The 14,501-nt window shown below is 48.2% G+C and overlaps 1 protein-coding gene across 1 annotated transcript in view; it reads right to left on the reverse strand.

Moving 5' to 3' along the window:
• The window catches only part of BMP6 (bone morphogenetic protein 6), a 158,529-nt gene that overhangs the window by 9,155 nt on the left and 134,873 nt on the right, over nt 1–14,501 (reverse strand). Inside the window, exons 3-4 of the mRNA XM_015449914.4 lie at nt 10,788–10,936; nt 9,900–10,097 (exon numbers count right to left, since the gene is read on the reverse strand). Coding sequence (XP_015305400.3) covers nt 9,900–10,097; nt 10,788–10,936 — 347 coding nt within the window. The remainder of the gene's footprint in view (nt 1–9,899; nt 10,098–10,787; nt 10,937–14,501) is intronic.

Here is a 14,501-nt window from a genome sequence, read left to right on the forward strand (position 1 = left end):
CCATGCTTAAATTTCCTTATAATTCCACGTTAAGTGCTGGCAAAGAACGTATAAATATTTGTGAAGGTTGACGCTCCTCGGAAGACTTGTGTCTGCAATTCAGGGTCGGTACCCTGGGTTCTGCATGGAATTACACTGACACACTTTTTTTTTTTTTTTTTTAACAGATTGACAGATTACAGAAAAATCTTTCCCCTCACTCCCACTGCCCTTGGTATTGGTTTTGATGAATGGGCTGAAGAGGGCCAGTGGAAATGTATGTGGTGACAATTCAACAGGAACATGGTCACTCCAGTGGGACAAAGGGAGGTAACACAGCTTTGCCCCAATGGGTTCACCAGTCAAGGGCAGGGCAGAGAAAGAAAGTGAGAGAGCTAGAGAGAGGCAACAAACCAAAAATCAGAGAAGCAGACCCAAGACACAGGAGCCTCCCCCGCTGCCAGGACAGGAGCTCTCAGTGTGTGACTTGTGGGTGGCCTATGCCGAATACTGGCGATCATCAGGGAGCTTCTCTAAAGTGCAGAGTTCTCAGCCCAATCCCAGACCCATGAGTCAAAGTCACCGAGATCAGGCCCCTGGCTGTCCACGTGCACCTGTGACACCAGAACTGGAACGGCTGCCCTCCAGACAAGAGGCTCACACACAGGTAGTGCTATTGCCCTGCTGAGACACCAAGTCTGTCTCGGGACAGCAAGGCTCTCCAGCAGCCCCAGACACAGCTGCAGTCAAGGCCCAGTATTGGTTCTGAGAGACATTTTCAAGGGATCTGGCTTTTTCAAAGTTGAACGCACAATGAAATTTGGTCCCCCTCGAGGGCAGGGGCACCAGCTGCCCAGAGGCGATTTTCCCCCTCAAGACAAGGCCCCAGGTGCTTATCCAGGGCAACTTGGACACGCAGGGCCCAGCCATAGGTGGGTTTGGGCAAAAAACTGTTGAGTGATCAGGTGACACAGATGACAAAATCCAACAATCATAAAAGCCCCCCAGGACGATTCCTTCCATAAGCAGAAGGTAACTCCCTGGCCTGCTCCTACGCAGGGAGCAGCACTCCCCTGGCCCAAGACTTTTGAGCTTTGAATATATCAGATGTTAATTGCCTTTAGCAGCACAGGTTTCTGTCCCTTTTAATAAACTGCTTCCATAGGGAAACCTTCAGGTACAATTAGTATTAAAAAGCCCAAATCCTTCCTCTCTTCTCCAAATGAACATTACAGATATTTGAACACGGGTTTTAAGTGGAAGTTTTTTTTCTTTTTCTAGCGCCAGAGTTGACTTTTAATTTGTCCTAAAGCCACTGAAGCAAAAACCATGATAAAACATTCTGCTTTCCTTTATAACCCCTCAACACACACACACACACACAAAGTATTTGTAGAAAAAAAAATGGCTTTGGACATGAGATTTAAATGAGTTTCATCTCACAGTGTGGGACAGGTAAGTGGGGCTCATCATACAGGAAGCTTCTAAAACTCCCTTCGGGGATGGAGATGAACTCCAAAGATCCAAGACAGGCCGAGCGTGGTGGCTCATGCCTGTAATCCCAGCACTTTGGGAGGCCGAGGCAGGTGGATCATTTGAGGTCAGGAGTTTGAGACCAGCCTGACCAACATGATGAAACCCTGTTTCTACTAAAAATACAAAAAATTAGATGGTCATGGTGGCACGTGCCTGTAGTCCCAGCTACTCGGGAGGCTGAGGTAGGAGAATCGCTTGAACCTGGGAGGCAGAGGTTGCAGTGAGCTGAGATCGTGCCACTGCACTCCAGCCTGGCAACAGAGCAAGACCTGTTTTGTTTTTTTGTTTTTTTGTTTTTTAAATGATCCAAGACAGACATGCCTGTTTTCCCTAAGGAAAGTTCTTCAGCAAGAATCTCCATGATCTGTAGTGGAAAAGAAGGTGGCAGAGACAGGCACCATCCCCCTCAGAAGGAGAACAGAGTTGGGCAGAGAGGTCCCAGCTGTGGTGCCCAAAGCATGTCCTTTATGAAGCCTTTATGTTTCCAATACTTAGCCTTCATTTTTCCAATACTTTGCCAAGGGAGGCTTGCATGTCATTCAGGCCTTCTGCACAATGAATTCAGTGGTAGAGAAATAGGCCTAAGTGTCCCATCCATTCCCAATGGCGGGACCGTGTGGAAGTACCTGCCATTTTCTACCATAAGAGACCGGGGTGTTCCAATGCAGAATTCATTTTGGAATAAAGCATCAGGTCCAGCCATGGCTCTGACATCCCTCTCCCAAGCCCCAGGTGTGTCTTTCATTATCTGTCATTCCTCCAGGTTACCTGGGGGCCAGTACACCTGGGAGGGGTTGGGGGCCAACTTGAAAGGAGCCATATGGAGGTGCATTTTTCTGGAGTCCAGCAGATGGATGGGAGAGAGGACACAGTGATGGAGTCTCCTTGTCCTTGAGACACAACTGAGCTTTCACATCTGAGAGTCCTGTTCTGAGGGTGGTGGTGGAGGGGCACAGCTCCCTTCCTGGGGGCCATCAGGGGTAAATACTGCAGCTCCCAGCACACACGCCTCTGGCTGATCCCCTTTCTCTGTCCGCTAGCATCTTCCTGCCCCTGTTCCTCCTGTTGCAGGTGCACGTTCCACACAGGCTCTGCTGAGCTCCTACAGTCCGCTCAGTTCTGGTGGGGAGTTCTCATCTCAGTTGCTGGGTCTTGGCCCTGACAATCAGCTTCCTTGCTGACAGCCTCTGCTCCCCAACCTTAAGTCCTTGGCTCCCCTGTGATGACTGAGGAGACATTCTACAGGAGAAAACAAACGGGAAGCTGTCTGGGCCCATGTGACTGTGATGGGGCAGGGCATCCTAATCGTCCCAAGGCAAACCGAAAACTGCAGAGCAGCTCTCTCATCCAGTGCAGTGAGGACAGGGCACCCTTGGCCCCAGTAGAAGGTGGCTAGCTGGGTTGGGACTTCCGCACAGAAGCCATGTCCCCAGGCAGCAGCACACGCACTGTACACATTGCCTATACCCCCAATGCAGGGGTCACACCCCACACTAAGGATAACACCTGGGTTACTTCCATCCAGCATCCTTTTTATCTGGCCCTCCTGAAAAGCCACGCACACAGCGAAGTGCAAAGGAGCCCACTGTTTGTTTAGCTCTGAAGCTCCATCTCTATAGGCCATGACCGGCCAGTGACAGGCAGGCTTCCCTGGCAATGGAGGCCAGGAGTCCCACAGGTATGAGACCCAGAGGAGAAGGCAAGGGCGCAGCCACTATCCTGACTCTCAGGCAGGCACTGTGCGGGGACATTGCACTGCGGGGCTGGAGGGCCACCACGCAGCTGCCGCTGTGAGCATGACAGGACGAGGGCGCTGCAGCAAGCCTGGGGCTCCCAGGGCGGGTGCGCTGAGTCACGGCAGCCAGAGCCAGCCTGGGTCCCAGTGACCCTGCGTGCTGTGCTTTGCAACTTCAGTAGAGGAGGAGAGAGAAACAAAGGGCAAGACAGGGAGAAGGGAAACAAAGGCAGAAGAGAGAGAATGTCAGGGACACCACAGAAAGCAGGTGAGAAGGAGGGAGAGGGAGAGAGGTGGGCGGGGAGCCGTCTCCTCACCAGGGCTTCTGCAGAGGGGCCACTCGGGTTGCCCTAGGCTGACCCCACAGGCCCTGCCAGCTCAGCCGGGTGTCCCCACTCAGCAGGTCACACACAGCCAAGAAAATACCAGCACGGCAGGGGGCTGGACAAAGCGGCATGCTCCACATGTATTTCCCAGCTTTCCCGAGCTCAGGCTGCAGACTCTTCCCAAAGGAAACTTGTTTTTCAGAGGGAATAATTCACTACTTTAATTTCCCTTCTCTCCTAGAATGACACGGGTGGGGGCCACATAGAGGCTGCTAAAGCGGCACCTCTGTCTTCGTGGGCCTGGCTGCTCTTTCCATATCTCTGGGCCTTATCGGCCCCATCTCATCCAAAGCAAGCCTCTCGCTCCCGCTTTCCCAGCAGAATCAATACAGCCATTGAGGAATGTGCGGCAGGTGCCAGCTCCTCGTGTCACCGACACTATGGGAGGCCCGGGACCACACTCGGGTTTTGATTTCTGGTGTCAATAATCTCCTAACAGTTGATGGGGTTGGGGTGGGGGTGGACAGTTTGATTTTCAGAGTCTAGATTTTGTTTATAACTTGGATGGTCAACATTGAGAAGCAAGAGCAGGGCCCTAATTTTTGGTTGCTCCGGGAGATTTTAGGATCTCAAAAGGCCCCATTTAATCTGGGCGGGACTCTGGTCTCTTTTCAGCCTTTGTCTTGATTCTAAAAGAATATGGAACTGTCCTACAAATAGACAAAGGTTTCCTTTGAAGACCTAGTTCTAACACCCTCTGTGCTCTAAGCACCTTCTATACTCTCTGCCACTTCCTAGACTGAGTCTCCTGGCCCCAGTGCCCTCCCAGGGTTGGCAATGATTGGGAACGACTTAGGCATCTCACGGTACCTGCATAAGCCTCTTCTTAATGCCTTTCAGAATTGTTGCCATTTGCACATCTGCAAGGAGTGAACCTTGGGAGGAGGTAGGAGGGAACTTTCCAGTCTGTTTCACTCTTTGATAGCCATTATCCTCGAACGAGAGTTGAGCATGATATAAGTGAAGCTTTTGATTCTTTTTTTTTTTTTTTTTTTTTTGGTGATTCTAACTTTTAGATCACTATTTGCCATGCCTGTCCTCCATGTCTATGGAGAAGTAAGGTTTGATTTCATATAGGAAGCCCTGAACCAAGCCCTACTTAACCAAGACATCTGCAAGCCAAGCTGCAGGCCCTAAAACTTTAAGATCACGATGACAAATTACAATTCCCAACTTTCCTGGAGAACGACAAACTGTTAGTTTATAGTCCTGAGCCGTGTCTATTCCTCCCAAGCTTTGAATGTTTGTGATGGACCAACCCAGTCAGCTCTGGCTATCCCCAACCCATGGAAGCCAATGGTGAAAGAGCGAGGACACTGTAACAATAAGACTCCCGGTCTGGGCTGGATTTTCCTTGAAATGTACAGCAAAAGATTGCACAGTTATAATAAACTACTCAAACAGTTGTTTTGCAAGAGATGAATCCTAGTTACTTTATGCTGAAAGCCTACTGAATGGTTCTAACCGGGAAGCTTAGAGGACAGAAGATGTAAACTATCAAGAAGAAGGTCAGCAGAATCTCTGAATGTACTAGAGCCACATTTTCCCCCAAGGTCCTTAAAGATACATGTTTGGGTGGGTGGGAAAAGGAGGGAAGGAGAACTTACTCTAAGAAATGCTGGCCAGGCGTGGTGGCTCATACCTGTAATCTCAACAGTTTGGGAGGACGAGGCAAGTGGATCACTTGAGGTCAGGAGTTCAAGACAGCCTGGCCAACATGGTGAAACTCCGTCTCTACTAAAAATACAAAATTAGCCAGGAGTGGTGGTGCACGCCTGTGATCCCAGCTACTTGGGAGGCTAAGGCAGGAGAATCACTGGAACCTGGGAGGAGGTTGCAGTGAGTTGAGATGACACCATTGCACTCCAGCCTGGCCAATACGAATGAAACTCTGTCTCAAAAACAAACAAAAAAGAAATGCTAACAGGTGGCATTAGTGCAATGGCAGACTCATTCTAAAGGACAGACAGGGTCTCAAGAGGCTGCTGAGTCATAGACAGTTGGCAGAGCTGGTAGTGACAACATAAACATCAAGACTGAAAGCAACTACTCCAATTTCACAGGAATCATTAAAGTGCAGATGTTTCCAAACTGTCATCTATCAAAACAAAGACCAATTCTGCATCACAGCAGCAGCAGCAGAGCAGACTTCAGACTTACTGGCTGACTTGAAATTGCGTTAGCTACACTGTCTCAAGAGAGGTCTTGGAAAGATCCTGGAAAATTACCCAAATGAAAATTTAGAATCACCCAGTGGAACTTCAAGGCCATTTGTTCATGGACCTTGTCATGGATTGGCCACATGGTATCACAGCCCCCCAGAAGATAAAATAGTGAACCCCAAGTGAGAGCTACCATAAAAGAGGGTGAATGACAGCAAGTAGAGGAGACCACCAAACTGGAACTACAGAACCTGAGGACAGGTGCTATAAGAGCAGCAGGCTGGTAAGAAATGGAGGCTGAAAAAGAATTGGTAGATTGGTTGAAATCCCCAATGAGGCAAGGACGGCTAGGACCAGGACTAGTCAAACATGTGTTAAAAACAATAAATGATACCATGCAGAGGCTATCCAAGCCCCCGGAGAAGTGTAACAGAGCCAACATCCAGCCTTCATTTAGAGCAGCCAGCTGCAGAGAAGCAAGGGCGAGTAAAAGCCATCCAGGGAGACGTCGATCCAAACCACTATCCAGTGCACATGTTTGGAAAGTCCAGCTTGAAAGCCAAGTACAAATGTTCGAGTAGATTTTGGTGGGCGGTGGGGCTCCTGGACTCTCCCCTGTTGTGCACTAGTCTTGCTGTCTCAGACATAGACAGCTCAATTCCAAAAATAGCCTCTTATTTCCTTGCCACGTTTCACCCTGATGACAGGCAATTTGATGAATGAATGCTAACTTCTTTACCCAGATGCAGGACGATCCCTGGTGGGCTGCTTCTGGTGGCGGTTGTTTTGGAGGAGAACTATCAATTCCCTGGGAGCACGCCATGGAAGAAGGGGGCAGCAGAGACAAAGAAATCTTTTCCTTCCACCTTCCAAAAGATTGACAAGCAGAAAGTCTGCCTGCAGTCACACCAGAGGACACCACTTTTCTGTTACTGTAACATCTCTCCCTGGTTCATGAAGGCCCAGCAACATCTGGCCTCACAGAGACCCCGAGGGAGAGGAAAACCAGACAGCCCCTCTCTCCAGGTAGCAGGCCATCTCTCTGGAAATCTTTTCTGGCAGATGAATCTCTTCCTCAGCATGTCCACTCCCATTAATGGAAGAATAAATAAGGAGGCAAGAGCCAAAAACATAAAGAAGCGCTTCGGTGGGGCAGACATGAGCAATTTCCAGATCACTTAGAGGATCTTCGAAGAGAATGAGAAGGAGGGAGCATCCTTCGTCGTCATTCTTTCTTGGGGGCCTTTCAATAGGTGAGGCCAGAGAGATTTGGTATGAACCCTTTTGCCTTTGTATTGTTGAAAGGGACAAAGCAAATTTGGAAGTACTGGCTTGGGAGGTGGGCAGTCGGGGAGACCAAGAGAAAAACAGAGACACTTGCACCTATTACCAATTAGATCAACTTGAATATCCATATTTAATTTAAACTCATCAAATTGAAAAAAAAGTTGAAAGGGACTTGGAAAATAATAATTGGTTGATATTGCTAAAATCAAAATCAGACACAACATCTTTTCTCAATTTAAAAACATTAGTGTGTGCATTGGGTGGGGGGATGCTGAATAAAATCAAGTGAAATTTTGATTTTAAAAAGCAATCAACATTTCAAGAGATGCCTCTATGTCTGAGGTCCCAGTACCAAACTGACCACAGTTCATTAATAAATTGAAGCCTACCATTGGCAGACTTCATCATCATAGCCCGAAGGCAAACACTGAGATTATTAACTCTATTCAGCAGGCTGCCTATGAAGTGAATAAAGGAAAGCAAGCATTTCTTCTTTTTTTTCAAAAACCCCAACCCTGACTGTTTCTAGTGGTGAATACAGGAACACCCGTGCTGTGAGCGATGCTTCCAAGAAACACCAGGATGACAAGAAGCAAAATGTCACATCACACTGGGTGGTGGATCCTCAAGCTCCACATCCAAGTTACTGGTGAAAGAGACAGTTTATTTAAGTCAGAACCCAAGATGGAGACACTGCTTCCCAAAGAAGAAATCGGTGCTTTGGGAAGCTGCATTAACTCTGGCCACCAAAAATGACATTTCTGTACAATTACCTGGAAGAATTAATGTATCCTCCAGAATTGTTTTACTTCTTTTCCAGGGATCCCAACATGTGCCCTGAGAACCTCCTTCCTACAATGGCATATAAATAATCTTTGAGTGCTATTATGAGCCAGATTTTGATGCTTTTAATTCCAGCAAATCTGCAAGGCATTCATCACCCCCATCTTACAGGTGAGTGAACGGAAGCTGAAACAGATCAAATGTGTCCAAAATCACAGGGTAGCAACGAGGGAAACAAGTTCTCTGACTGCAAATCCCACTGCCAATCTTCACCTTTATGGTTGATTCTCAAGCTATTTAAACAGCCAAAGGACCCCAGAACTCAGAACTTGCAAGCACCCGCACTAGACTCAGAAGTGTCAGGTTTCCGTTCGATCCTCACTAGCTATGGGATTGGTTGTGGGGAGGGAACATCCACTCTCCCTTCTTCTGGGCTTCCATGGGTGGACTTCCATGCCACTTCCTAAAAATGCATTGGGGAGAACTTTTTTTTTTTTTTTTTTTTTTTTGCAATGGAGTCTTGCTCTGTCGCTCAGGCTGGAGTGCAGTGGCAAGATCTTGACTCACTGCAACCTCCGCCTCCTGGGTTCAAGTGATTCTCCTGCTTCAGCCTCCTGAGTAGCTGGGATTACAGGTGCATGCCACCACGCCCAGCTAATCTTTTTAGTAGAGATGGGTTTCGCCATGTTGGCCAGGCTGGTCTCGAACTCCCAACCTCAAGTGATCTGCCTGCCTCAGCCTCCCAAAGTGCAAGGATGATAGGCATAAGTCACTGCACCCAGCCAGGGAGAACATTTCTGAAGGACCACTCAGCTGACACTCAGGCAGTAGAGCTGGTTTCTCTCTCTTGCCCTTTGAATGTGTCTGTTCTGAGCAGAACTCATCTTATTCCTTAGCTCCAGGATGAGCACACAGTTCAGGTCTGGCCAATCAGAGCACTCCCCACCCAGCAGTGTGCTTCAGGGTGAGGGACGCAACCCCAGCCAAGCCAACCGGATTGTGCCCCGGATTTCTACTGAAGAAGGGCTCTGTCTGAGGTTGAGGTTGCCAAGGGTAACAAAATCTTGGAACCACTGGTTGCCTTCCTGGCCACCATATAGAGATAGTTTTACTAAGAATTCCACCAACAAAGAAAAATAGAAAAACAGAAAAAGAGAGAGATTCCTGATATTATCTGAGCCCATGGATCCAGCCATGCCTAAAGACAGAACCCCCGGCCAGGCACGGTGGCTCACGCCTGTAATCCCAGCACTTTGGAAGGCTTAGACGGGTGGATCACGAGGTCAGGAGATCGAGACCATCCTGGTCAACATGGTGAAACCCCGCCTCTATTAAAAACACAAAAAATTAGCCAGGCATGGTGGCAGGCGCCTGTAGTCCCAGCTACTCGAGAGGCTGAGGCAGGAGAATGGTGTGAACCCGGGAGGTGGAGCTTGCAGTGAGCTGAGATCATGCCACTGCACTCCAGCCTGGGTGACAGAGCGAGAATCCATCTCAAAAAAAAAAAAAAAAAAAAAAAAAAAAAAAAAAAAAAAAGATAGAACCCCTGAACCTCTCTGTTAAATGAGCCAATGAAATCCATCCTAGGGGGCTGAGTTGACCTTCCTTCCCTTCTAGCCAAGAGCACTGACACATACAAGTTCATATTACACAAGTGTACCAAGTTTGCTTGTACATCATAACCACCCAGCATAACGCAACTAGAAAAAAGAAACTAGGTGCTCCCAGGGTTTTGATAGGAATTTTAAAAAGAGTTGGAGAAATGTAACCAAACAGAAAGATGCTTGTCTGGATCAACAGGCAGTCATGATGCCTGCAGCCTGGGTCTTCAGGTAACAAGTGTTCCACACTGAGGGCCCTCACAAACCCACGTAGATGTTCTGTGACTGTACAAGGTACCATCATGCATATGACGCCTACCTGCCTTTGGATTTGCTGTGCAGAAGCTGCTCAGCATCTGAAACTGTGGACACAACTTTTGTTCTGAGGCCAAGAAGGCTTTCTGGAAATGCAGGCTCCCCACAAACCCACCTGAAGCACTGGAGACCCGCGCCACGTCCTGGGACTGGGTAGAGCGATTACGACTCTGTTGTCGGCGCCGGCCAGAGGCTGACCTGGTGGTGCGCACGTGGACCTCACTCACTTTGAAGAAAGCCACCATGAAGGGCTGCTTGTCGTAAGGGCCGTCTCTGCCCACCAGGCCCGCGGCTCGGGGGTGGATGTGGACTCCTTTAAGGCAAATCAAAGCATGCATCTCTTTATTCCACAGAAACTTATTCCTGTAGCTACAACAGTTAAGGGATACTTCCTAGTTTCCCAAGTGCTAATAATTAAGAATGAGTGTGAAGAAGAAATCACGTATCCCCAAACCTTGGTTGGCACTCCTGGGATGGCACCTTTTGGCAGAATCAAAGCACTCCTTTCAAAGTTTCGGAATCACATGAAGGAGTGGTGTGAACTCCTGGGCTCTCCTGTTTCTGCTAGATTATGAATCCGCCCTCCCTGCTGGACGGATCAGCAGTGGGGACCTCAGGCTGCTGGCTCTGATGCTGCAGGAGGAGCGGGTACTGCAAACCTGTTCATCCGTCAGGATTTCAACAGATGCGCCTGCCTCTCTCTTACTCGCTGCATCCCCCGCAACCTGCCTCTGCCTAGGAAAGCTGTCGTCCCATCGCCATCCTCTTGGAAACATTACCACTCTCCTTTCTCCAAGTGGCCCAAGCCTGTTTTCAATTCCTGTCTAGGCAGCCTCCGGGAACGGTTTTGGTTCTCAATGTAAGTCATGGCGGAATCAGTAAATGAGGCCATCCTGAAGTTGAGGACTTGACTATAGCCCACGGTTCTATCACAGCTGCTGTAAGGGAAATGCGTGAAACTGATGACCTGCTGGATGTTGGGGGCTTGTGGATAATAACTTACCATCCCGCGTCACCACACTCAGCTGAAGCCCCATGTTATGCTGCGGGGTCACAACCCACAGATTGCTAGTGGCCGTGATGTCAAATTCCAGCCAGCCTTCTTCTGAGGCCCACACTACGCGGGTGTCCAGCAAAAAAAGGTCAGAGTCTCTGAAAGAAAGAAAAAATGGCCCGGTGAAGAGCGCACTGCCTGAAGCTCCTTCCCACTCTGTCCTGTCTCAGTGTCAGGATAAAAAATGCCCGAGTCAGATCACATCCACTGGTGAGGCACAAGCACAGTGACCTGCCGTAGCTCTGAGAGGTGTGGTGCCACCCAGGACACAGGCATGACACAATTAGGAGAGACAGGTACACCTGATAAGGTGCTTCCTAGAAATCAGCTTTCGCCTGGACACGGGCAGACCCTCTCAACTTTACCAAAAATCTTGCTGGTGCTGCTTATGACAGATCTTTTTGTGAATTAGGATAAATTACAAATAAATGATTTTTTTAAAAAACTTTATTTTTTGAGACTGGGTCTCACTTTGTCACCTAGGCTATAGTGCAGTGGCATTTAAATTTTCCTACTTCTACTGTATTTTAAACATTTATGATACTATTTATTAGTGACTAGCTTACTTTATGGCTAATAAGCTCTAAAAGCAGGGAAAGTAGGAGACAGCAAGAAACAGGATTAATAAAAGATAAAAATCAGGATCCATATGAGCATTTACAAATTGGGCTTTGCTCATTTTTTCTTTTTTTGAAATTGGGACTGAAAATCTTCACGTTTGTTCCTGTGAAATAAGGAGAAACAAGAAGTCACATCACATGCCTAAGTAATCATCTACTATTTTAATTAAGGCCTCTTATGGTCTGCAGTGAGTATCCAGTCCTTCCCCATATGGACGGTGTAGCTGGGGGTGGATGCTGAGTGATGATAAAGTTCATTCCAGCACCGCTGTGAGCTACGGCTGGGATTCTTTGAGGCGAAGTCATAGAATCCATTCCTTCCATCAGGCTCCTCAGGGAAGACTATGACATTTCTCACAGTTTTAAACTAACATAATCCAGGGGCTGTGGGATGATGGCGTGAGGGTCTCCTTCCGTTCACCCGTGGTTTTTGATAGGTCAGTGCCAGGGACGGTCATTTTTGTGTGTTTTAGGGACAACCTGAATCTGTGTATCCATCCCACGGCCACTAGAATGAGATGGCCTGGGACTCCCATGACAGGGAGGGCTATATTTTGGCCATGGAAAGACTCAAAGCTCCTGGTATTGGAAATATTTTGCTGCAATATCTTAGAGATAGAAAAATGACTAAAATTAAATACTAAGTTTAAGATGAGTATACATTTACGTAAGTTACAAAATGCTTTCATCTGCTTCTCTTTGCTTGGTCCTTACACCAATCCTAAAAGCTAGGCAAAGTGTCACTGTCTCCACCTTACAGCTGGGGAACCTGAGACTCAGCCACGAGGCTACCATCATGTGGTCAAGATCTCAAGCTAGTAAGTGAAAAAACAGGACTTAGTTTTGGATTCAAAGAGCTTTCCATAATAACATACTGTCTCATTGAGGTGATTACCAAAGACAGCCTGTGATGAATGAATGAACTTCATCTCTAATCCATCAGATACTTATGAGGCCACTGAAACATCAAGTTCAAATGGTTAGATTTCTCAGAGGAGGAGCAAACAGTTTCTCCTGCCTCCATGGCCACTTAGAGTGAGAAGGGAACTCTACTGACGTCTTTTCCAAGTATAAACAGTAGGCACAGCTAAAAGTCGTTTACTCAGCTGCTTAACAGAGTCTGCGGGAGGCCACATTCTGGCCTGCCCGGTTGAAAGCTCCCTCCTATGTGGATGCGTCACACCCCCTGTTGACAAATTACCCCCCATCACTGAGGTAACAACTGTTAGCAGGGAGATGGGGGGGGGGCGGCGGTGTCCATGGAAAACAGCAAGCAGAGATTGGAAGGCCAAGGCTTTGAAGTTCAGATGTAAGAGGACATCAATTCTGTTCTGGAAGGTCACAGAAGACCCTTATCCAGCAATAACACAGACAGCACTGTGGGAAAGCAGCCCCAGCCCCAGAGGAAGCACAGCACACACAGGTGTCATGGGCAGAATGTGGCTGGCACTCTCCAGCGCCAAGACCCAGTAGGAACCTCGGGGGTAAGGGTGCCTTCAAGGCAGGGCCCATGAGCACATGCCGAGTTACCTCTGACGACTAGATTAGGCACCTACATTGTAAAGACTTATAATGAGGATACAGAGAAATACAGTTCAAAGTGTGAGGGTAGCACAGCTGGCAGAATGAGCTTTTATTTTTAAAGATCAGGGTTTGAGATAAAGAAAATGGCAGCCTTGTCCAAGAGAAAGTGGGGAATGCGACAGATGCACATCATCCAAGGAGGAGGAGGAAGACAGAGAAGGGCAGAAAGAGATGGAATGAATTAAAGAGGGAGAACATGAATCAAAAGTTAAACCTGGTGCAAAGGCAGAAGATGAGGATGACCCGTCATGACACAAAGCAATTGCAGTCAGTGTGGATTCTTGGATGTGGGGAGACCAGTTTCCATCCCGACTCTGCTACCGAGTCACTTTGGGGCCCCATGAGTTTGCGCTGTTCTGTGGCACACTTTTTCTAATCATACAATGAGAACACTGCCTGTTCTCACTGCTTAAGAGGCCTGTGAGGTCAACAAGTGCAGTCTAGTGGCTGAGCCTTGAAAGACAAAAACTCTCTGGGGTCTATGGCAGTGAGGAAGGCTTGGACTTCAATGTTTAGATCTAGAAAGCTCGGGGCCTTTGGAAGGGGAGTGAGGCAGAGCATGGACTTAAGATAACTGGGCCAAGTGGGATAGAGGAACAGGGAGTATTGACTGTGTCAACAGCCTTTATTCCTCAGGACAGCCAGAAAAGGCAGGACCTATGATGCCTCTTGTACAGCTGAGCCCCAGGGAAGCTCTCAAGCTCACATGGCTGTTACATGGGGCAAATGGAATTTCATCAGAGCCCAGGCCCTTAGCCGTCACATATCTAAAAGGTAGAGTCATGAAGCAGACAGGGCAGAGGCTGAAAGTACTGTCCAAGGGCTCAGAATAAAGTAAGGGACCAAAATCTACCGCATACAAATGCTAAAGTCAGCTGGATACAGAAAATACAATAAGATACACAGGACAGGCACAGGTTAAAAATCACCAGTTGGGAAGGCTGGGTGTAGTGGCTCATGCCTATAATACTAGAACTTTGGGAGGCTGAGGCGGGAGGACTGCTGGAGGCCAGGAATTTGAGACCAGCCTGGGCAACATGGTGAAACCCTTCCTCTACAAAAAAATACAAAACTTTGCCAGGCATGGTAGTGCACTCCTGTAGTCTCAACTACTTGGGAAGCTGAGGCGAGAGGGTCACCTGAGTCCGGGGAAGTGGAGGCTGCAGTGAGCCATGATCACACCTCTGCACTCCAGCCTGGTCAATCAATCAATCAATCAATCACCAGTAGGCCTCCTCCATCAGGGTCAGGTAGGTATGAGAGGTGCGTGCAGGAAGGTGCCCAAGATGGCTGGTGTCGGTTGCAGATGGTGGCATTGGGGTGGAGCCCCAGTGACCCCCCCCCAACCTTGCCCTGCTCCTTCCAAGCAGAATGCTGTGTCCAGCATGAGAACATCACTAACGTGCTCACATCACCAGGGAGAGGAACTTGAAAAAGGAATGAAGCTTTAAGACATAAC

Source organism: Macaca fascicularis, chromosome 4, assembly GCF_037993035.2.
Source record: "Macaca fascicularis isolate 582-1 chromosome 4, T2T-MFA8v1.1".
NCBI classification, from domain to species: domain Eukaryota; kingdom Metazoa; phylum Chordata; class Mammalia; order Primates; family Cercopithecidae; genus Macaca; species Macaca fascicularis.